The sequence below is a fragment of the Physeter macrocephalus genome, chromosome 13, assembly GCF_002837175.3.
Source record: "Physeter macrocephalus isolate SW-GA chromosome 13, ASM283717v5, whole genome shotgun sequence".
Lineage (NCBI taxonomy): Eukaryota > Metazoa > Chordata > Mammalia > Artiodactyla > Physeteridae > Physeter > Physeter macrocephalus.
This window is the reverse complement of record NC_041226.1, coordinates 17,405,505-17,430,858: the sequence shown is the minus strand read 5'-3', so window position 1 is coordinate 17,430,858 and position 25,354 is coordinate 17,405,505. Positions and strand designations below refer to the sequence as shown.

The following is a 25,354-nucleotide window of genomic DNA, read 5'->3' as shown; positions in this document are numbered from 1 at the left end:
CTCTGGCAGGCTCTGGGGGTGCGGTGGCTGGTTCAGGGAGGCAGAATGAAGCTCATGGTGGAGGTTGGCTTTCATTGTAAACCATCTCGCTCTCTCTTCTCAGATACTTAAAGTGCCCCTTAAAATAGCCCGTGGGGCATTCAGATATTTCTTCCCCTGCATTTGAGATGTGATCTTTTCCTATTTAATTAAAAAAATATTAGTATGTACTTTCGACATGTTGACCCGTTCTTCGTTAAACATGATTTATTTTAACGTCAGTAAAAATAATTCTTCTGTCTAGCTCTCCCAACTGTTATTAACTTTATATTCAAACAAATTTCTTATTGCAAAACCTTTTTATGTATATATGGTAAAGGAAACAAGAATGAAACATTAGTGTATTATGAAATGATTATGTCAAGACTGTGTGGTTAGTCCATTACATATTAGTAAAATATTGTTTTAAAGTAGTTAAATATTTAACACATTGGGTGATCATGGAAGAATATAGATTAAGGTAGGAATCTAAAGACAGTAACTTGGGAAAGCTGTGAATTATTCTTACTATGTGAAGGAAAAAGAGAACATTTAAATTAAAACATTTCTTGCCACTTGATGGAACCCAGGTGCCTTCAAGAGCTTCCTAAAGGGAGCTGAGAGTCAGTTCTGGAGCCTGTCCCGTTAAGGGAATCCTTAGGTGGAACAAGTGACTTTGAACTTAGTTTAAAGGTCCAGCTGTGAGGTTATATATCTTTGTCTCTTTTTTCTAATGTATGAGTTTGTTGACTGGTGTACTTGCATCCTGACTGACTAAAGTCTTTTTTTCAGGGAAAGTTTCAGCCCCTGGATCAAGTTGTGATGGATGACATGTTTCCGAATTGCATCTTGTTGCTGAAACTTCCTGAACTTGAGAAGTTACTTCAACATGTGACAGAGGAGAAAGGTATGGCATACGGCCTTTGAAATCAGGCTTGTGGCTGCCAGAAAAGCTGGGCATCTGTCTGAGAATGCAGCTTGAAGGCCTGTGGAATGTGATGCTTATTCTGTGTGGGTCATAGGGGAAGCTGTCGTTCAGATTCGCTTCCGCTTGTCAATATTCATCCTCTATTGCACTGGCTTGTTCAGTCTGCGAAATTTGAACCAGTGAAATATGGTGGCCTATCTCCTGCAGGGCCAGGATTCACGAGGCTCAGGCTTTAGTCTCAGCTCTTCTTTCAACTAGGCTGTGACTTTAGGTAAGTGCCTCAACTGCTTTCTGCCTCGGGTTTCTCATTTGTAAAATTGAATAAAATCTATGCCTTTACTGATTCAAGAAACATTTATTGAGCACCTACTAAGGAGCATATGTTGAGCACTGTAGCCAGGCTCTAGGGATAGTTATAAATAAAATATTATCCTTTGCCTCACTTTGCTTCTACTCTGATGGAGACAGATGACAAGTAGGGCAATGTCAGTAGGGAATACGGGAAGTGAACTCTGGGTTTTGTGGGGATGCTCAGGACAGGTTTATAACCTGGCCTGGGCAGGGTGGGAAGTGCGGGTAGGGGGGTATTGTGTTGCTTTCCTGTGGGAAATAACCTCTAAGTGGAGGCTAAGTCAGAGTAGCAGCATGGATGTATGGGAAAGTTTGTCATGCTTAGCAAGATCCAAGAAGTTCAGTGATGCGTTTAGGTTAGTAAGGAAAGAACAGGGGAGAGTGCTGGGCAAGGGTTCAGGTGGTGAAGGGCCTTATATGTGTCTGGACTTGACCTAATGGTAGTGGAGTGTCAGCAAAGTTTTAAGTAGGGCAGTGCTATTGTGTGGAGAAGCTAAGGTCTGGTCCCCAGAGGCTGCTGCTGTGGTCCAGGCGGGAGGTGATGGTCGCCTGAGCTTAGGAGGTGGAACCAGAAGGAAGTAGCAGCCTCGTGTGTTGACTGGATGATGGTCAAGAGAAGGAGGAATCAAGGATGGCTTCTGGGTTTGTGCCTTGACCCACAGGATGGGTAGAGATGGCCCCCTGGAGACAGGGGACGTGGGTGGGAGGAGCAGGCTGGGGGTGACAGAGAGATGAGTTGTAGGCATTCATTTGAATTTTGAGAGGAGGAAGTGAGGCAGTGTGTGAATATGTTTTGACAGGTTTGTAATAGCATTCAGACTTAGCATCAGTGTCTCCAAAAATCATCCAAGTAGTTTCAGAGTTAATACGGAAACACAGTGTGAGAACCGAAACAGCAGGCTGATAAGTTACGGTTATTGGGGGTTCTAGATGGTTTGGCCAACTATGGTAGTTCTTCTAGGCCCAAGAAAGTGGCGACTCCGAGAAGTGTAAGCTTGCGGTGGAAAAAGGGAAAACCTCATTCATTGAATTTCACATTCGAAGGGTCTACTAAATTCACACTTGGCCAGACACAGAGCTCTGTTTTGAGCCTGAGGGGTATGTGGTGCCCAGCTTTTTATCAAAGCAGCCCTATTAATGACACTCCCTGGTGCTGATCTTGGCAGGAGACAGTAATCTTTTTGTGGGTGACAAATGAAGTAGCTCATAGCCATTTCTGAAAGCTAAAGCAGTGAGGAATAATTACAAGTCATTTTCATTTTGCCAAGTTAATGGAAGCTGACAACACGATTAACTCATTATCCAAAAATCTTCCAATAGCTGTATAAGAACAGTTACCTGAAACCAAAACCCAGCAGCCCAAATTCAGAAATAGTATTAAAGCATTGTCATTTGTTAGTGTACAGCCTGTGTTCCAAAGCAGGAGCTTCCCTCACTTCCATTCCTTCCTCCTTGCTCACTGACCCCCTGACCGTCTGTTGAATCATTATCTGAACCCCTGTCCTAATCTCTTTCACTTCTCAACATTGCCTAACTTTTGGAAGTTGTGCTGTAATAGAAAGTGAATGCCCTATACTTGTCTTGTTTGACCAGCTCTAAATAACCAATTGTAAACTTCAAGCTACTGTGTGTTTCTTTTCGGATCTTTGTGGAAAATGATGTCTGTCTTAGTATGCTGTCCTTGTATACAGAAATGACATGAAGAAAAATATTTCACATATTTGTGTTCTGCGTCAAGGGGTGAAGCAAGCGATGTGGAATTGCTTCTGTTTTGATGAAGAGGCCTTTTTGAAGGTTGAGGCATTAGAGATCTTATTATTTCTTGCTTTTAAAAAATTTGGGGGGAATTCCCTGCCGGTCCAGTGGTTAGGATTCCGTGCTTTCACTGCCGAGGGTGCAGGTTCAATCCCTGGTCAGGGAACTAAGATCCCGGAAGCTGCGCAGCACGGCCAGAAAAAAATTTTTTTTGTTTTGTTTTGTTTTTGAACCTTCCATTATTTTAAGATTCACAGAATGTAGTTCATTGGGGAAGAATTAAATTATGAAGGAACTGCCAAGACTTCTAGAGAATTGCATACATCTTTTACCTGCGAAATTTAACCTAAATTACTTTGTTTTGCCTTACTGTCATTAAAAAGGAAAGAAAGAAAAATTTGAGGCGTAGGGTTTTTAGAAACCTGGCATGTATAAAGGTTGCTGATATAACTTCTTTGAAAATGAAAGCACATGGGCAAGGGAGGCAGTTTTTTTAATCAAAAAATTTAAAGGTACAGAAAAATTCAGGAAAAAGCTACAAATATTTGTCTCCAACCGCAATAATCAACCAGTGTTATTAATGTTTTGTTATTTTTGCTTCATATCTCTTTCAGGGAAAGAATTTCTTTAGGAACAATCTGGTAATCTGATCACAGGATTTGATAGCCTACAAGAAAAATTAAGAATGTATTTGCTACATAATTTTGAGCAAATCATTCAAACTTTTCAGCATCCTTGATCTGTAAGATGAAGAGTTTAAAGGGTTAAGAGTATCCCTCATATTCTGCGTATCCCTCATATTCTGCCATATGTTATAATTAGTACTCTGCAAGGTTGTTCTAAATCATAAAATAAAGTTTTCCTTCTCTTACCTTTAGAGTGTTGAGATCTCTAAATTACCAGCATATGAACATTATTTAAGAATTGCAGTTAATAATATCCACTATCTACCACAAAGAGATGCTTCAGGAATTAAATGAAATAATACAAGTAAATCAGTGCCCAGAGAGTGCTGGGTGTAGAGTAAGTGCTCAGTAAATGTTTGTACCATTAAGGCTTGTGAACTAGAAATTTTAAATTCTTTGCTGATGTTTAAGTACTAGGTATACAGTAAGTGACCAATGCACATTTGTTTGATGGTCCATTAATTAATACAGAGTCAAGTGGTTTAAGTAGGAGAATGGGGATAATCAGATAATAATAAAAATGTCTACCATATATTAACAAATTATTATACATCATCTCTATGCTTGTTGTTTTACGTATGTTATTGAATTCTTGCAGTTATTCCCTTTCATTGTTAGTAGAACCTGAATTTTTACAAATGAGGAAATTGAAGCTCAAAGAGTTTAAGCACATTGACTAACATCATAGAACTTGAAGTGGTAAAATCAAGATTTGAACCCATGTCTGTCTGATGGCAACTCTTTCTCTTCCTTCTTACAACTGTGTAACACTTCCAGGAGACTCTGTTAGAGTTTTTAGGTGTTGTCTCATGTAAAAATAGAAACTTAATTTTTTGTTAGTCTTGTATATCCCATTAATAATTTCTCTTTGTGAGACAAAGAGAGAGACAGGAAAGGAGACAGTGGGAACTTCTACAGCTTAAGGAAAAGACAATTCTCATCCTGGCAGTGAGCGTTCTGTTTTCCAGGCAACCTCTTTTAGCGATTGCCTTGGGTCCTGGCTGCTTGTTTGAATTTAGATTTTTGTCTATTTTTAAGTTAGTATTTGGTTCCATTCTCTGTATTTTATTGCTAGGCTTTTTAAATAAGAAACAAAGAAGACTGCTAAAGAGTGGTCAGGTACAACCCGTGACAGGGAGCAGAGATAAAGAGGAAAGTTGATGTTTTTTCAATTCCATCCTCCCCACAGGCACTGTGCAGAGAGAGTAAAAACCTGAAATGCTCTAATTCCCCAGCCAGCTATTTTGATATTGGACTCCAGATGCTGTCTCAAAAGTCTGTGGCATTAAAGATCTCGTTAAGCCTGCTAGGTTTGAGAACCTTTCCTTCTCCCTGCCGAATAAACCCAGCCACAATTGTGTGCATCCTGAATGATGATGGCGGTGACCTTACTTAGTTAGCACTGCCTGCTTTATTAGTGAAGGAAACGATGTGTCTCAGTTTGCTAGCTCTGGGGCTCAGCATGCTTCTTGCCAAAAAAGCTCCCATTCAGTGGAGAGATGACAGGGGAAAGGACTAATAAAGGGTTATGAACTTCATCTTGAGTATAACACTCTGTTTCATATTGCAGGCAAAAGCTGTGCTGCGCTGTCCATTGTGATTAACAGGAAGAGCCAGGAAAACTTACCTGATTAAAATACCCCAAGCACAGTTGCCAAGTTTCTATCCCCAGGAGGCAGGAAAAAAAAAAAGAGACCATATGAGTTTCTCAGTTATGGAAAACATTCAGAAAGTAGATGTGAAAATATGCTCCAGGCAGTTTGTTCAACAATACATCAGGGAAATTCAAGTTTGTGAACTGATTACCCAATTGCTGAACATGTTATTTAATTGTGGACTCCTTTTTATTCCATCTTTATTTTGTAAACCCAATCTTTCCAGATGTTTGAGACCAGTTTTATAGGCACCAGACACATTAGGGAAAGAAACCTTTCCAGCATGTGCATATGTCATCTAACTCACAAACTCGCAAATATTAAATTTAGGACACAATAGAACACGTTATGGTATTTTTCATAATTGTGGGTAATCTGTGGCCTTCGTGAATATTTTAAACCACCTTGCTTATCAAAATGTGTAAATTTTAAAATTAAACAGTAGTTTATGCACTTCATCCTTATATAGTATTTTGGGATATTCAAGCTTGATACTTCTTAGTGATCATCTTGTCCAGGGGAATGTTTAGTTAGAAATAAATTTGTAATTTAAAAACGTCCTAGGAAAAAAACTCCAGGCCCAGCTGGCTTCACTGGTGAATTCTACCACACTTTTAAGAAAAAAATAATACTCAAAGAAATAATGATACTTAGTCAAATTCTTTTAGAAATTAAATGAAGAAGGCATATTTCCCAACTAATTTTATGAAACTGGAATGGCCCCAATACCAAAATCAAAGTTATTACAAAAAGAAAACTAATCTAGTATCCCTTATGATCATAGATGGAAAAATCCTTTAAAAATATTTGCAAATTAACTATGTAAAAAGGATAGTACATTATAACCAAGTGAGGTTTATCATAAGAATGCAGAGTTGGTTGAACATTAGAAAATCAATCAGTATGATTCACCATATTTATACATTACAAAAGAAAAACTATGATCATCTCAATAGATGCAGAAAAAAAATTTGACAAAATTCAGTCATAATGTAAATTCTCAGCAAATTAGAGATATGAAGGAGCTTCCTCCTTCTGGTAAAGGACATCCATGACAAACCTAAGCTAATATCATACTTCATTGTAAAAGACTGAACACACTTTTCCCCTAAGATTGGTACAAGATAAGGATGTCAACTCCTTATCCTGCTGGCGGAAATCCTAGCAGTTGCAATAAGATAAGAAAAAAATTGGGACTTCCCTGGCAGTCCAGTGGTTAAGACTCCATGCTTCCACTGCAGGGGCATGGGTTCAATCCCTAGTCAGGGAACTAAGATCCCACATGCCAATAAATAAATAAATAAAAGCTATGCAGATTAGAAAGTAAATAGTGAAACTATCTTTTTTTCATAAACAGTATGATCATGTATGTAAAAACCTCAAAAGAATTTACCAAAAAAAAAAAAAATCACTAGAACTAATAAGTTCTCAGGATATAAGGTCAATATAGAAAAATTAATTCTATTTCTGTATATTAGCAGTGAACTATTGGACAGTGTAATAAAAGCACACCATTTATAATATAAAAAAATCATGAAGTTGTAAGGATAAACGAAACGTAAAATATGCAAGACCAGTACACTGAACATTACAAAACATTGCAGAGAAATTAAAGAATTAAATGAGTAGAGAGATATAGCATCTTCATGAATTAGAAGACTTAATATTATTAAGATGTCCATTCTCTCCAAAGTAATCTATAGAGTTAATGGAATGTCTATCAGGCTTTTTTTTTTTGGTGGAAATTGAGAAGCTGATTCTAGAATTTGTATGACTGTGCAAAGGATCTACAGTAGCCGAAACAATTTTGAAAAAGAACAAAGTTGGAGAACTTACACAACCTGATTTCAAGACTTACTGTAAAGCTACAGTGATAAAGAAATTATGGCATTGGTATAAGGTTAAATAGATAGATAAATGGAACCAAATAGAACAGAAGTGGACCCACATTTATGTAGCCACTCATTTTTTTTTCCCAGCGGTGTCAAAATAATTTAGTGGGAGAAAGGATAATCTTTTCAACAAATAACCTGGAAAAATTGGATATCCATATGAAAAACAATTAACTCTCACCTCAGAGGCATACAGAAAAATTAACTTGAAATGGATCAATAATTTAAATGCAAAAATGAAAACTATTGAATTTCTGGAAGAAGCCATAGAAGAAAACTTTTGTGACCTTGAGGATTGGCAAAGATTTCATAGGACACAAAAACTACTAACCATACAAAAAAATTATAAATTACATATCATTAAAATTAATATCTTCTGGTCTTTGAAAGATACTATTAAGAAAAAAAAGAAGACAAGCCACAGTTGGAATAAAATATTTATATGACATATCTGATAAAAGATATATATAAATGTATAAAGAACTCTTTTAACACAATAATAAGATGGTATCCGGCCCTGTAGAAAAATCAGCAAAAGGTTTGAACAGACTTCACAAAAGAAGATTTATGAATAAGGCACATGAAAAGATGTTCAATATCATTAGTCACCAGAAAAATGTAAATTAAAACCACAGGGAAATATCACTGATATCCACCAGAGTTGCTAAAATAAAACAGACAGACACTACCGGTAAGTTATGGAACAACGGGAACTCACCTGCCTGGCTAGTGGAAGCATAAAATGGTCGAACCACTTGACAATTTCTTACGACTCAGTAATTCTACTCCTAGGTATTTGCCCAAGACTTATGAAGACATATGTCCATACAAAGATTTGTGCAAGAATGTTCAGAGCATCTTTTTCAAAATAACCCAAAACTAGAAACAAGCTAAATGCCCTTCAGTAGGTGAGTGGGTATACAAAACATGGGATATCCATACACGGGATACTATTCCATAATACAAAGGAAAGAGCTATTGCTAGCTGCAGCAAAATGGAAGAATCTCACAGAAATCATGTTGAGCAAAAGAAGAGGGTCACAAAAAAGTACTTACTGTATGATTCCATCCCTATGATGTTCTAGAATAAAGCAAAAACAATTCTGTAATCAGCAGATCAGTGGTTACCTGAGGTCTGGATAGGGATGAGAGAATTGACTGTAAGCTCAGGGGAGCTTTTTGGGCTGGTGGTTACATGACTGTATGTAGGCATTTGGCCATACTCCTCAAATTGCACACCGACAATGGGTGTGTTAATCATATGAACATTATTCCTAAATACAGTTGTTTTTTAAAAAAAATGAAGTAGAACTGATCCAGCACAAGAAGCTAAGCCTCCTGATTTCAGACACAGTTTGTTTTGGGGTTTTTTTGTTTGTTTGTTTTGATTTTTCCTCCCTCGTTGTTCTCTACAAGATAATGTTGGCTCCTTCCTGTCTCCCACGGAATCCAGTGGGAAGCAAGGCAGGAGTGACTCAAGCCTGGGCGACCAGGAAGGTGATTTGGGAGGAAGATGACACACAGAGCCTCAGCTCGGGGCTCCGGGCTTCCTGGATGGGTTTAGTCTTGCTAAGACAGGATGAAGTCACGCCCAGAGAGAGATACAAGTTGGCGTCCAAGGAGGAGGCAGTGGAGCCAGAAAAGAGTCAGAGGAAAAGCCATTAGAGATGCAGTACGACCAAGAGAAAGGTTGTATAGGACCATGGTGGAGAGTCTTTTCCCATAAGGAATAGGGTCGGAAGTACTGAGGGGGGTGAGGACTAATTGATCTCAGTAAAATGAACACCAGATGCACAGCTTTGAAGTCAGGTTGGGAAGGAATCCAGCGCTCCTGTTTACCAGCTCAGTGACTTTGGACAATTTATTTAACTTCACTCAAACCTAATTTTTTAATACGGGGACAAATACTAGTTTTTACCTGAGATTCATTCTGAGCATTCAATGAGAAACTGTGTATGAAGAACTTAGCACAGGCCTGACTCTACATTAGATTCTGATGTTATTATCATTAACAAGTTATAATTTAATTTTTTCGTAACTAGTACTAAGTATTTGCTGTGTGCCAGATGTTGTGCCATCACGTCATTCAATAGGTGACTTCCTGAGATGACATCGTGCGCTGGGAGTGTAGGAGCCCCAGCAGTACGGCTCATAGCCTGGTCTCCACTTCTTCTGAACCAGCATTTCCAGAGGGAAAGAAGGGGCCTGCAAGGGGCGCAGAGAGTGAACGAGAGGGAGGAAAGCTATGGCAGATTGTAGAAGGTCCTTTCAGGAAATTTGGAGGTAGAGGCAAGAGACAAGTGTGTGTCAGTCTAGGTGGGATTCCTGGGAGAGACCTGACCCCTGAGCCTCTATTGAGATTGTCTCAGGCAATGACCAGGACGTCTGAGACTCATTCGGCAGCGTACGTGTACTAAGTGATTGCTGTATGCTCTTAGAATTCCCCCTATTTTTGTACAAAGAAATATTATATCACCTCCAGGGAGGCTGAGTCTAGCCGCATCTGCCTTGGTTCCACAGCACGCTGTTTGCCAAGCAGTCCTGGCTCCAGGAGAGCAAGCATTGCGCCTTGGAATTCTCAAACTTCTGGCAATGCCGTTTGCAATGGTGCCTCATTTTCATCATTCCAGTGACGCGTCCTGAGGAGATGGGTGCAAAGGTCCAGCACCCACTCCATCCAGCTCCTATTGCCCACGGTGTTGACGACCACAGGCTGAAATGGGGAGGAAACGTGCAAGAGCTCAGGCCAGCCCTTCCCCATACCAACCGTTCAGTGAAACTTCAAGCAGTTTAACAGATTGCTGAAAACCACCCCTGACCAAGCAGTTTCCGTTTCCCACCATGATCATGAGGAAAGAGAAAGCGTCATTCTATGTAATTCTAGCAGAGTCACATGTGGCGAGTTTGCATCTGGCTGTGGGAATTCCAGTTGTCACGAAGGTAACTCCTGCATGGAGGCTCGAGGCCGGAGTGGAAGAGCTGCGTCTTCTGACTGCACAGAAAGCAAGAAACCCCGTGAATGAAGTGTTACCAAGGAAATAACGACTTAATATCATATACCATGTATGACATTAAGCCATTAGATTACATAAAGCTAGCTGGATTGTGAGGAGAGGAAGTATAATTTATATGAGATGAAACTTTTATCCCCATAAAGGGCCAGATTGAGCCTATCATAAATCTAAATTCCCCTGAAATAGCTATGGCTATATTGCTAATACATTAAAAGACAGATATATCTTTTCTTCTTTCTCCACTAATCCCACCAGAGCAGCACTAAATAGTTAACAAGATTCTTTTCCTGAATGTATGCAATGAACTTCATAGGCACCTGCATTTAGCTTCAATTTTCTTTCTTGGGGTTTCCGTTTTTATTTTAGAAAAGGAGTCTTTCATTGAAAACATTGAGGTGAGCTTAAAATTATTCAGAAAAATTAAGATTGCTCGGTATGTTAATTTGCTGAGTTTTAAAAATTACCTTTTGAGACGATGACTAGATTTATTGTGGTGACCATTTCAGAATGTGTATAAATATCAAATCACTACACCTGAAACTTAATATGATATTGTATATCAGTTATACTTCAATTAAAAAATTACCTTTCCTCCAGATTTATTGGTAGAATTGTTTTCAGTTCTATTGAGAAATAATTGACATATATCGCTGTGTAGGTTTAAGTTGTACAGAATGATGGTTTGATTTACATATATTTTGAAATGACTATCAGTAGATTTAGTTAACATCCACCATCTTGTATAGATACAATAAAAAGAACAGAAAAATAATTTCTCCTTGTGATAAGAACAGTTTGTATAATTTGATAATTTTCTTAAATTCCCACTCATTTAATAGTTGGTTGAGATCTGAGGCATCCCAATTCTGTTTAGGGATTTTTTTTTTAATGTCTCAAGTATGCTCCCAGGGTTATAAATTGAGTTTTTCAAAAGTATAAAATATTAGGAAATATTTTATTTTATTTTTTTTGACCACGCCTCACGGCTTGTGGGACCTTAGTTCACCAACTAGAGATTGAACCCACGTCCTCGCAGTAAAAGCAGAGTCCTAACCACTGGACTAACAGGGAATTCCCTGAAATATTTTAAAACTGTTATCTTGTATACGATATAAACTTACGAGTTTATTTTTTGTTTAATCCACTGCACTGTCTTTTTTTTTCTTTTAATTTAATCCAGAAATAGACAAGAAGAAATATTACAAGTACAGCAAAGAGAAGACATTAAAATGGCTGGAAAAAAAGGTACGGTACCTCTCCAATGCCTTGTGGCAGAAAGTTTAATGATCCTTTTTAAACATATTTAGAGAAAGTAGTAAGCCTGACCCCAAAGACCATCTTGAACATCCAACTACAAGAGAGAAGCTGTACAAAGACCTCCAAGTGGGAGAAGAATCTTTGGCTTTTCATTCTCCCTAATTCATGTATTTTTCTAGCTTGATGGGTTCCTTTGACCTGCATCCCCATTTCCCTGTGGTCCTCGCCAGTGAATGAAGAAGTTCTTGCTATTTGTTGGTGTAGACTTGAGTCTTTCAAGCCAGGTAATACCAGGGCTACGTGCACTTGATGCTCTCAGTCCTATAGGTGTCTCAGAGGTCGACGTTGCTCACACATGACCCACAGGGGACCAGGCAGATGGGATTCAGGCTTAGTGTCTGGATGTTGAAGAGGGGTCATCTTCCAGGCAAACCCTGTATCTTAGTGATCCTAAGAATTAGACCTAATATGAGGTCTTGGGCAGTGTTTTTCCAATCGATTTATTGGATCACAATCAGTATTTCTCTTGGAATGGAATGGAATGGAATAGAATAGGATAGGATGTATTAAAAGATAGCACAGAGTATGGGCAAGTATTAAGTATGACTGTATGAAACATATTTATATGTGTTTTGGGGTATTGGGTTGCTGTGTATTTCTTATTATGGGTATAGTAAAGAAAAAAACAAAAAAGCTACTGGTCTAAGGATATTGCATACTTTCACCGTGATAAAGAATCTCTCCAGACCAGATCTATGGATGACAAAGTTTTTGTAAGTTCAGTGGATACCAGTTCTAGTACTGATTCCTAAGATTCTCTTCTATCTTGTATGTGAAAAGCATGTTTGTAATATCATGTTACTGAGCACATTGGGAACTTGGGAACATGGAAATGAACCTTGCAGAATTAATCAGGTTCTTATATACAGAGTGGTGAAAAGATTTGAAAAGTACCCATGTTTCACTTTTCATTTGCTTTAATGGTAAGTAGTATTTGCATTAGTAGAATTCTGTGTAGGTGAAGAATGAGAAGTACTGAGCAGAAACTTGGCATTTTGTTTTTGCTCTTAGCAAATGATAATGACACGAAATAGCAAAGTGAGGTTTATGTTTATTGATTGTGCTTCCTTTCCTAAATTCCTAGGAAGTGAAAAATTTATATTATTTATTCTATTTAGAAAATCATTACATATAAGCTTTGTGCCATGTTCTGTACTACGAGCTTAACATACATTAACTCGTTTAATCCTCACAACAGTACTATGAGATAGGTACTATCTTTATCCCCCTCGCATAGATAGAGGCACAGAGAGGTTAAGTAACTAGCCCATGGTCACAGAGCAAACCCAAGCAGCCTGCCTCCAGAGTCAGTGCTCTCATATTGTGTAGGCCTTAGGGAGTCCATGTACTGAGCTCATCCCGTAGTGCCGTCACTACCCTTCACCTTTCTTCAAATGTGCAGCTATCTCTCATCTTGTGATATCTGGTGAAGGTATTTCTAGGTCCTCAACTACTTCTTCCTGGATCTTAACTGGATTGAGGACTGTCTGGAAAGTCATGGGGTTTCTAAAGTTAGCTGAAAATACCCTGATAGTCCCCTTTTGGTTATTTCATAGGTTAATCAGACTATGGCAGCGTTAAAAACCAATAATGTAAATGTCGGTGCCCGGGTACAGTCTACTGCATTTTTCTCTGGTGACCCGCTTTCCAGTGACAAGGAAGGTAAGTAAATCATTTCATCAGAAATTATTTTTGTCTGGAGTAAGTTGCTGACCGGAGTAAATGCCAGTCTTATGATTTTAAAATCTTAATGTCTCAGAAGCTTCACGTTCTTGCCAATGTGTTCTCATAGATCTTGTGGCAGGTGTGCATTTTATTTCAGAACCAAGTATTATTTCTGCCGTAGTTCACTTCTTTCACTAATTGATACGTAAATCATTCATTCAAGAAATATATATTTTGCGCTAACAGTAATAACAGCCCTAACAACCCTGGCTATCATTTATTGAGGGTGTGTTGTGAGCCAAGCCTTTTACTAAGCTGCCAGTGTGCACACATTAGCCCATCTGACCCTCCATCTAAGTCTCATTTTACAGTGAGAGTCCTGAGGCTGTGTCCAAAGTCACACAGCTAGTAAATGGTAGAGCTGAGCTACTAATGGAGCTTGCCTGACTCTTAAGCCCACACTCATAACCTTTTTGTTGTACTGTTCGTGTGGCACAAGGATTCTCAATGAGCTGTATCTGTTTGCATCTTACTCTCAAGAAGCATAGGTCCTACTGTAGGTCTCAATATTTTGATTTTAGATGAAACTTTATTCAATTGGCAATTTTTTCTTTTAGGTTATTAAGGTAAATTTTTTGCTTTTTTACAGTATAGTGTCCATTTATTTTTATATGTGTAGTTGAATAAAAACAGCTATCTAATACAATTAACTTTCTGAAATGGTAGGACAGACATTATTCTGACTTTAAGCTCCAATTCAGTGTTCCCCTGTTCTAGTATACAACTCCAAAACGTCAGAGTTTCATCATTAAAAAAAAAAAAGAACTAGGAACGGTGGCCTGTTGGTAATTCAGACAATCTTTGACTCGCAGAAATCCACCTTACAATACGTTGTACATATGGATAATAGCTGGCCCCTGCCATTCTGGGAGTGGTAGGCTTGCCCTTGACATCTGAGTTTACCAGCTATCAGTGTCTTTGATTGGCTTTAACAAAAGAAGAGAAGGGACTGAGTCAAATGGCCAGACAGATAGACAGATGCATGGATGGATGGATGGATGGATGGATAAAACCATAGATTTTTGTTACAGTAGGAGAAGGGGTGTTAGAGGTTATTTAGACAGATCTTCTCATTTTAAAAATGAAAAACTGTGGTCTTAGAGAAGTAGATGACTTATTCAAGGTCACCCATCCTAGCTAGCAGGCCAGGTCTTCTGCTCTGAGGCCAGTGTTTGTACCAATCTCTAAATATGAGTCTGGGCTTGGCTATATGGTCATTTAGGTTCCCAGCCATAAAGTAAGCTTTATACTCTTTACATTCTTTCCTTTTTTAGATCTTTAGCTTGATATGCTACCAGAAGAAGCAAACAGATGATATATTGGCTTTCTTAAAATAACTATCTTTGTCTATTCATGACTCATTAGAAAATTACTAACTCAGAACCATGAGCATATTTTAAGAAGGGTCCGGTGATAACTTTCAGTTCTGTGCTGGCCGTGAAAATCTCTTACTGAAGACTTTTTGAGATCAGGTGGACCAGGCAGCAGTCACTTTCTAAGTAATACTGAGGCAAATTGTTATCCTAACGTTGAAGGTAGAAGAGAAAGGAAAAAAAGAAGAAAATGAATATCCCAGCAACAAACCTGGGATATTGCTTTTGGTAGTTTATATATCCGCTTGTGATTATCCCATCTATTAAGTTTGATTATCCCCTAGGAGTCTACAAAAAATACTGAATTAAGGAACAGAGCTTTAAAACAGATTTTCTCTTATGTTCTGTATTTAATTGATACCAGAGTTTCATTTTAGTACTGAGAATCCAAATGCTTTAGAAGTAATGATTATACTTTCTGCTGAGTTTTGTTTTTTCTATTTTTTAAGGCATTTTATTAGTTTGGGGGTATATATAACATTCAGGACTCTATAAAGCAAGTACTTAATAGAGACATATCATGTATTATTTCTCTTGGATGAGCATATTCATTTGCTGTTCAATAATTAGATTTATTTTATATTGAAACAGACCTAGAAAAGATTAGTCTTTTAAAAAGACATGAATATTTCATATTGTTACATCTAATTTTTGAACTTTATTTGTATTCAAGGGCCTCAGCTAAGAAAGGAACCCTGAGTTTTTACCTGTTATTTAGTGGGCATCTACTGTATTGTGCTTGATTATCTCATCATATCTTTGATATCATCCTACATATCCATCCATCAGATTACCCCACTACTGTGACAGGTAGATATGAGCATCCCCGTTTCACCAAAAAAAGCTTAAGTGACTCTCTTAGGCCAGACAGTGGCAGAATTTGAACTCTGGTCAATTTGACTGTAAAACTACCATAATTATTACTAATTTTTTTTTTCATTCTCCATTCTGTTTCCTTCAGAGGATTATATTCGTTATGCCCATGGTCTGATATCTGAGTACATCCCTAAAGAATTAAGTGATGACTTATCTAAATATTTAAAGTAAGTATGGTTCAGCTTTAGTCATAATTAAGCATAATTGTGCTTCTTGGTTTCCAAGAAATAGGGTTTCTTTATGGCTTATATCACTTTTTCTGATAAGAGGTTATTCTTGAGTTATGTCATAGACTGTATGATTTGGAGGTGATTTTTAATAGATAGTTTTTTGATTGGAACAAACTGATTTAATGGATACTAGTTGTAGGAACCCCTGAGTGTTAGGATTGGAGTTATAGGTTTTTTTGATATTAGAGGGTAAACTGTGTTAAAATTTTAACCCCAGCCAGACTTAACTAATTTGGTTACTGGGAAGGAAAGAGTAGATGGCAGAATAGAATATTTTTGAAAATTATATTTAAAGGTTTTGTACCATTTTTATTATCATTAGATGTTCACTAAGTATTTTTATTATGCCCAACACTTGCAACTCAGTGAAGAATGACACAATCTGTGTCTTTGAGGGGGAAGAAGGGTTTGAGAATGACTTGATTTGTGTTCCTTCCTTCATAATGATCTTTAATAAAATATAAAGACTTTATCTTAGGCTGAAAAAAATGTTTATTTTCTGTATTTTAGCAACTGTTGCTCAGATTTCATGTGTGTGATGATTTAATAGCCTTTCCTGATTCTTATAATAATTTTTTCCTCTGATACATGAATATAAGATGACTTTTTAATAGATACAGTTGCTGTTTTTAGCAAATTGCATTTTAGGTCCTACTTTAAAAAAACAATTAGTAGATACTGGTTTCTGTAGTATAGTAATATAGTATGTTGAAAGCCTGCTTTGAATTGATAAACATATCCTTCTGTTTAATATTTTCCTGGATTTCTTTGTACCTGCTTATCTTGTTAGAGACCTTATGTCTTTGTATTCCATTATTTTTTTATATTCTTTACTGCTGAAATTTTTAAGTTTTGGTTAAAGACTTGAAGAGAAAGATATGTCAATTAAACTTTAATAGAAGAAAAGTAAAGTTTGTATGACTTTTTGTCAACAGTTAAAATAATTTTCACTTTAATATATATTCTAGATTCATCATTTATGATGAAAAAATACAGTACCAAAATGCAAATTTTTAGAGGCTAAAGAAAAGCAATTCCATTCAGCAAATGACTTCTCATTTTGTTTTTTAGCTCAGACAATTCCAGTACTTAGAATTAAGGAGGCAAATGAACATTTATTCACTTAGAGAAATTTCACTCTTTCCACTGAGGTGACTGAACATTAAGATATATGGAGGTGAAACTACTAGATGAAAGTAGGACTTACTAAGTCTGAAGTTGGCCCAGTTTTTCTGTTTGCTTGTCTATGAAAAACCATGACTCTGATTTTTATTTTTCACTCCTCAGGCTTCCAGAACCTCCAGCTTCAGTGCCAAACCCTCCATCAAAGGTAAGAAGCTGTGACTAAGCTATCTTTGGAGGACTTAGAAAAATATTATACTTTTGCCACATAAATTTAGTTTAGTATATTTTAAAACATACTTCATTCACCTTATGCAGAATAAAGATTATACTGGGCTCTCCATCAGTATTTTTATTTCTGTGGCTTTTACGTGAATGATAAATAAAGTGCTATGAAAATCAAAGCGTTGATTTTAGCTGGATACCTATGTCAAAATATTAAAGAGGTATAATTAAAATTAAGTCTTCTTGAGTGAGCTAGATCCTGTAATTAACTTTATTAATCACCAGGAATACTCTATAACTAAAACTCCTTTTGCCAAATATAATTGTCATGGGCACAAAGGCACATAGAGCATGATTTTTGCAACACAGAGAAGCTATCAGTGGAAAACCTTTCCCCTTCCAGATGTTCTCAAACTGCCACCCACAGCTCCTCTGCACTGTGGGCTATGGCCTAGGTTTGTCTCCCAGATACAGGGAGTAGAGAAGCCAGCTATAAACCACACCTGAGAGCAAAGAGTAGCATCCCAAAGTCCAGGCGTGATCGCAGACCAGTGAGCGCTGCTCAGACACAGGGAAGTAAACACATGCAACAGCTTGTCAGTGAGGTCATTCTCCTGCCAGATGAGTAATGAGTGCCTTGCAAATGAATGTAGAGTGGGTGTTAAACAACTTTGCTTTTTCTGAAGGTGGTCATGGCTCTAAAAACATTCATTACTTTGACTTTAAGAAAAGGACATAAAATTTAAAGTGCATCAGTGTTAGTTGTGGACCTTTTTCAGCAAATTGCCCAAGGAGGTTCATCTTTTCCTCTCTGGAAGAATAGTACTGGAGGAAGTCAGTTGGTGTAAGATGTAAAGTTATTCTAGGTCAGACCCACATTTCTTCCAGTCCAGTAGTGAACCTCTGACAACAGCACCAGAGGACATAGATATAGTTGTCTTGCTCTAACTAAGAGGACAGGTGCATTTGTTTCTTTCTTATTTCTCTCCCTCCACAAGCTAAGCATATTTCTTTCTCCCAAATATCTGTCTTCCTTAGTAACATAGAGATCATTCATAAATGGAACAAAACCTATACTTGAAGGTTTTAGCCTTTGATACTGTTGCTGGAGGGTAGGTTCTTGTTTTTTTGGCAGAAAGAATTCAGAGCTGAGACTGAGAGGCCAAGTAAGGAAAGGGTTTATTGAGTGACTGTACACCCTCAGGAAGGGAGTGCAGGCAGGCTCAGGTGAGCAGCAGTGAGTTCCTTTCGGCAAGCTGGTTTATACAGGGTGTGAAAATGATTGGGCGGAATATTCATCAAGAAGGGAGGGGTTTGGGGGGTAGTTTCCTGGTTGTCATCCCAGGTCCACCTTCCCGAGAGGAGGGGGAGTTTCTGTCCGTATTTGGTTTTGCTCAGCTCTGTCATGGTGCCGGTGCATGATGGGTACTGCTCTGGTTGCAATGCTAATTCTACTGTAATGAGGGCCTGATGAGCAAAAGGTTACATCCGACCAGGAGGTTCCTGCCTTTCTTTGTTTGCCTCCAGGACCGTTGTCTTCACAAGATATATGGTCTCCTGTCAGCCGGAGGTCCCCGCTTTTCTGTGTTTGCCCCTAGAACCCCTGTCACTGCAAGATGCATTATGGTCTCCTGTCACATGACCTGTGCCTCCCTCCTCTGCTCGTGTCTGGCTAACTGCCTGCTCTAACGTTTCCCCCCTCGAGGAGTCTGGACCCTTAAAATCTTTCAAGGGTCAAAGGGTCGGTGGTCCGTCTTCTGTAGCTGCTTCAAGCTGAGCAGGGGCATTGTCCCTACCAGCGGGGTCCAGGTCACCTTGCTCTCTGTCAGAGACAGGAGGCGTCAGGGTCATTTACAGTGGCAGAGATAGAGAGTGGGGAGTAGGAGGAGGCTGCAGCCCTGTCCAGTGGATGTTGATGGTCCCCATCTTCGTGCAGGATGGGTTGAAATCCCTGGCATACCATCATCTGTAGGTGACACTGTTGTAACCTGAAGAAACAGACTTAACAAACAGGAGATGAAAAAGGCAGGGGCCCCAAATCAGCAAAAATATTATTGCAATCAGGGGTCCAAGCAGGGGTAGGAACCAGGTCATGTTTGGTAATACCCCTCTGACTGCAGTCCATGTGGAGCTGGCATTGGGGTTGTTACCCTTTCCAAAAGTGTGTAGCCATTGGGCCCGTTCCTGTATCTTTTGGATACCTTCTTCCACCTGGCCAGTGGTGTTGATGTAGGTGCAGCACATTTTTTTGATTACTGCACATACCCCTCCCCGTTCAGCGAGCAGAAAGTCCGGGGCCAGTCTGTTATCCATCACTACACTTGCTGGGAAGTAAAGGGGGGATCCCCCATGGTCCTGGCCAGAGGAGATAGAATATCCGACAGGTTACAAAGCATTGCCTCAAGGTAGGCAAAGCCACCCATGGGGCCACCAAACAACAGCTGCTCCAGTTTCTGCCAGGATGAGGCCCATCAGCCTCTTATTTCAGGAGTGGCGGATACTATGGATGGTCACAGCTAGGTTCATCTGATTACTTAGCTGTCCTAGCGTGCACTGTCCCGCAAGCGGGGCATTATCTATCCAAGGAAAGGCCACAGCCAATCCTGGGGCGGGGAAGGAGAGCTGGGGTCGTCCTGAGAAGGCAGCTGGTTTATGTTCAGGCCGCAGAGGGACAGGCGTCTGGGGGAGTGCATGCCTGGCGCACTTCTGAGGAGCTGAGCCCTTCCTGTAAGTGGTTTGCCCAAGAGGGTGTACCCACACAGCTTGAGGACAGAGGCCACCGTTCCGAGAGGGCTCGTGAGGTGTGGGGACTTTTCTGTAGGCCTTAGGAGGGCCATATGGTAAACGCCGGACAACTGGCGTTTTCCCTCCCTCTTCCACTGGTCACTGGGGGCAGGGGCAGCAAGACTGGCTAGTCTCATTGCACTTGAGAATGAGTACTTGGTATTGGTTAGAAATATTAATGTGAGGGGTGAGATCCAAGCGTGGAAGCTGCATTAGGGACGGGATATGAACTTCAAGAGGGATAGGTTTAGCAGAACCGTTGAGCAGGGTGAGAGTGAGTTTGTCATTCTTGGGCATAAAGTGTAATCCCTTTAATCTCCGTACGTGTCACTCTGAGGGTGGGGATGACAGATCCAGCGCCGGGATAGATTCTCTCCGTGGGCTGCAATTCTTGAGAGATTTACTATTGCATTAAATTCCCATTTCCCTGGTGTGGACACCCAAAAGAGGGAGAGCAAGGTTAGGCTGAATAATGACTTCATGATGGCGGAGGCGAGCCAAACGTAAACAATCCTTTTGAACCCAGCATGGACTGAACAGAGCCCCCTCGGGTATAGGTGCTGAACCACGGCGGCACTCACAAAGGATAATGAGAGTAAAAGGGAAAGAGAGGAGGGTAATAAGCATCCATATCCACCAGAGCATATTAGTTAATTTGTGGGTGGACTGGGGTAACAGGAGGCAAAAGGAAAACAGTGACTGTGGGTTCTCAGCCTTGAATTTGTGAAGTTTCTTTGTCCTTCTTAAATAACAATTTCAGGTCTTGAAGAGGTTCACTCAACCATTGGACTCTTCTGGCCGTCCAAGATCCTCTGTGTCCTCTGAAGACTCAGGGGGAGGGGTAGGTTTGATTCTAGAAATGTGCACCCCACTAGTGATTCCCCATACTTTCACTACAATAGGAGTGCTGAGAAGGACCTGATAAGGCCCCTTCCCCTTGGGTAGTAATTGTTCAGAGGGGGACCCTTCTCTCCATGTGTTTAGGAGGCAAAATCTCCTGGCTGAACCTGAATGGGGTCAGGTTCTTGGCTGGGGCTGGTAAAATCTGATTTCCAGATTCTGAAATTGCCCTTTGGACTTGTCCCAGATTAATCAGTTACTTAGTGAGCTCACTGGTGTCAGTGTCCACCAAAATATCTGAAGGTAGAAAGGGCCTACTATCAGTCATTTCAAAGGGGACTGAGCCTTTGCCTCGTTTTAGGTGCCACCCTGATTCTCAGGAGGGCTATGGGTAAAAGTTTTGTCCAAGGTTCTGATGTCTCTTGACAGAGTTTAGCCAGGGTTCTTTTTAAAGTGTGATTTGCCCTTTACACCTTCTCCGATGACTGAGGCCTCCAGGCAGCATGGAGGTGGTAGCAGATGCCTAGGGCACTAGAGCTTTGTTGGGTAACCCTAGCCATAAAAGAGGGACTGTTATCACTTTGTAAAAACCATGCAAGTCTGAACCAAGGAATTATTTCCTTTAATAATGCCTTTAGTACTTCCTGAGCTGTCTTGGTCCTTCCTTGTTGGAAAGGCTTCCACCCATCTAGTATAAGTGTCAATAAAGACCAGAAGGGGGCTTGCCGGGTGGCGCAGTGGTTGCGCGTCCGCCTGCCGATGCAGGGGAACCGGGTTCGCGCCCCGGTCTGGGAGGATCCCACGTGCCGCGGAGCGGCTGGGCCCGTGAGCCGTGGCCGCTGAGCCTGCGCGTCCGGAGCCTGTGCTCCGCAACGGGAGAGGCCGCAGCAGAGGGAGGCCCGCATACCACAAAAAAAAAAAAAAAAAGACCAGAAGGTTTTTATACCCCTCGGAGGATGGCATCTGGGTAAAGACTGTTGGCCAGTCCTACCTGGATAGATTCCTCTTCTTTGGATGGGCTGGAGAAGTGGAGGCCTTAGTTTCCCCCCAGCTTACTATGGTGTCATATATTACAGGCCCTATGACCTCTAGGATAGTCTAGAAAGGCCCATTCCAGAGAAGACTTTCTCTACCAGGTTCATCAAAGCATCCCTTCCCAAATGAGAGGAGTCATGGAGTGATTTTTAAAATTTCCACTGTAATGCTGTGGGCAGTAGTATTGTTTTTCCTTAATCCACCAGCCGTCAGGGCCTTTTTGATATCCCCTAGTTCTAGCCCACTGTATTTCCTTGATCGTGTACTGAGGTGACAAAAGCGGGTTGCAGGTTGGTACCTGGGGGAGCAAGTCAGCCCAAGTGAAAGGGGTTTTACAAGAACTACACTCTTTGCCAGGCTGTTTCCTTTTACTGTGTCTGAGTTTCCTTTCTGATGTCCCTGGCAGTGAATAACTGCCACCCCCTTAGAGTCTTGTATTGCCTCTGCGAGTTCTGAGAGCTCCTGGCAGTGCTGGACGGGGGAATCCCATGCAGTTAGGGGTCCTCTGTGCTTCCAAATGGCAGCATATGCATGTAACACCAAAAAATACATACTTAGAATCGCTGTAGATATTGATCCTCTTGTCTCCTCCTAGCCTGAGAGCTTGAGCCAGAACTATAAGCTCGGCTTTTTGTGCTGAGATTTGAGGTGGCAGGACACCAGCTTCTGTGATCTTACGTAGATCTACTATGGCATACCCTGCCTTCTGGACGCTGTCTTATATATAGCTACTTCGATCAGTAAACCAGACAGCTTCAGGGTCATCGAGAGGCTGGTCCCTAAGGTCAGCTCTACACCGGTTCGATGGTCTCAGTGCAAGAATGAGGTAATTCCTCTGGGCTTTCTCTTGGTATAAGGGTGGCTGGATTTAGGGTCTGACATACCTTAAAGGTCACTTCAGGAGAGTTAAGAAGGAGGGCATCATATTTTGTGACAGGACCTCCAGTCAGCCATTGGTGTCCCTTCATTTCTGGTATTCCCTGTATCGAGTGTGGCGTCAATACCTCTAGGGGGTTGGCCCATGGTGAGTTTTGTGGCCTCTTCAGTTAGCAGGGCTGTGGCCACTACAGCTCTCAGACACGTCCCAAGGCCACTGGGTCCAATTGCCTGGAGAGATATGCCACCGACCATGTGATTGGTCCCACCTTTTGGGTGAGGATTCCCAGGGCTATTCCCTGTTTTTCTGAGGTAAACAGAGCAAAGGGCTTCTTTAGATCTGGGATCCCTAGGGCTGGGGTGCTAGTCACGACGGTCCTCATCTGATCAAATGCTCTTTGTGAGTTGCCCATCCAGTCTACAAGTTCTGTGTCTAGTCCCTTCAAGGCCTCATATAATGGCTTTGCCAGGAGACCAAACCCAGGGATCCAAATCCTTCAAAATCCAGCCATCCCTAAGAAGGTTCTGAGCTGTCTCTTTGTGTGTGGTGGCTGTCAGTGGAGGACTGCCTCCTCACGCCGGGTCATAAGGGGACGCTTTCCCGGGCTTAGAACACAGCACGTCCCGCGTAGGTGACTCTGTGAGAGGAGATTTGGGCTCGGGGTACCTTTTACCCCGAGCCCAGGAAACTGAGGGCCTGTACAGTGTTTTGGTCTGAGGCTTCCTCTGAGGGGCTGAAAATAAGGAGGTCATTTACATAGTGTAATAATGCCCGCATCTCTCATGTAAGTTCCTTAAGTTCCTTTGCTAGGGCGTTGCCAAACAGGTGTGGTCTGTCCCAGAATCCCTCGGGAAGGACAGTCCAGGTATATTGTTGGGTCATATTGGCGTCTGGATCAGTCCATTCAAAGGTAAAAAGGTATTGGGAATCAGAGTGAACAGGTATACAGAAGAAGGCATCTTTAAGATCAAGGACTATAAACCATGCTGTGTCCTCTGGGGTCTGAGTAAGGATTGTGTATGGATTGGGAACAGTCAGATGGAGAGGAATCATAGCTTCATTTATGATTTGCAGATCTTGGACCACTCTATAGTCCCCATTTGGTTTGAGGATAGGTAGGATTGGAGCATTACAAGGAGACGGGCATGATACCAAAGGCCCACGTTTGATGAATTTTGAGATCTGGGGTTTGAGTCCTTGTCGAGCCTCTGGTTTTATAGGGTACGGACACCTGGAAGGGAAGATATTAGCCTCCTTTAAAAGGTGATTTTTAAGGAGTGGCAAATTTTGCCCGTCCTGGGATTCCCTGATTCCCAGACCTGTGGATCTGTAAGTTTTTCAATTTCTGGGGAAATATTATGGGCTGGACTGTCCATGTCTTGTATAATGCATAGTCCAGCCAAAAATAGGCCTTGGTTTTGGTTTTCAGGGAGAGTAAAAGTTGCCCCCAAGGCTGAAAGAAAGTCTCTTCCCAATAATGGGCTAGGGCATTCAAGCATGACAAGAAACTTGTAAGTTATAAGGGTCTTTCCCCAGGTGCAAAATAAAGGGGTGGTGAAAAGTTTCAGCTTTGACCTACCTTCTACCCCAATGATACAGCAAGTTTCAGGGGCAAGAGGCCCAGCGTGAGAAGTCAGGACAGAGTAAGTGGCTTCTTTGTCCACTGGAAACTGGACAAGCTTACCTGCCACGTCAGTGGTCACCCATGGTTGCTCCCTTGTGATGATGACTGTCTTCTCAGGAGCCTTGGGAGGTCCCAGGTCTCATCAATCAACCACTGACATGACTGGCAAGGGGGAATTTCCCTGCTCCCTTTGGAGCTGAGGGCCCTTCCCTGCTCCAGTGACCCATCTTCTTACAGAGTGGGCATGGCATCTTGGGTAGAGGCTGGGACCTATTTCCTGGGCATTCCTTGCTCCAGTCTTTGGGGCTCCCACAGCTAAAACAGGCTCCTTTACCTGGTGGAGCCTTCTGGAAGTACCTTTGGGGTGACCAGGAGGTGGGTTAGGTCCTGCCATAATGGCTGCCAGAATCTTGGCTTGCTGATGGGCCCTTCTCCAGTCACGCTGTTTCTTCCTTTCTTCCTCAGCCTGGTCTCTATTATTTTTTTATTTTTTTAAAATTTTTTAATTTAATTTTATTTATTTTTTTATACAGCAGGTTCTTATTAGTCATCAATTTTATACACATCAGTGTATACACGTCAATCCCAATCACCCAATTCAGCACACCACGATCCCCACCCCCACCCCGCGGTTTTCCCCGCTTGGTGTCCATACGTTGGTTATCTACATCTGTGTCTTAACTTCTGCCCTGCAAACTGGTTCATCTGTACCATTTTTCTAGGTTCCACCTACATGTGTTAATGTACGATATTTGTTTTTCTCTTTCTGACTTCCTTCACTCTGTATGACAGTCTATAGATCCATCCACGTCTCAACAAATGACTCAATTTCGTTCCTTTTTATGGCTGAGTAATATTCCATTGAATATATGTACCACAACTTCTTTATCCATTCGTCTGTCGATGGGCATTTAGGTTGCTTCCATGACCTGGCTATTGTAAATAGTGCTGCAATGAACATTGGGGTGCATGTGTCTTTTTGAATTATGGTTTTCTCTGGGTATATGCCCAGTAGTGGGATTGCTGG

At 40.9% G+C, this 25,354-nt stretch overlaps 1 protein-coding gene across 8 annotated transcripts in view; it reads left to right on the top strand.

The window, feature by feature from the left end:
• Positions 1-25,354, top strand: part of RNASEH2B (ribonuclease H2 subunit B) — an 83,109-nt gene that overhangs the window by 32,746 nt on the left and 25,009 nt on the right. For all 8 annotated transcript variants that reach the window (XM_028497393.2, XM_024125926.3, XM_024125929.3 and 5 more), the window contains 5 exons: positions 811-925; positions 11,480-11,544; positions 13,173-13,278; positions 15,676-15,757; positions 17,108-17,150. In XM_028497393.2, the coding sequence (XP_028353194.1) occupies positions 811-925; positions 11,480-11,544; positions 13,173-13,278; positions 15,676-15,757; positions 17,108-17,150 (411 nt within the window). The remainder of the gene's footprint in view (positions 1-810; positions 926-11,479; positions 11,545-13,172; positions 13,279-15,675; positions 15,758-17,107; positions 17,151-25,354) is intronic.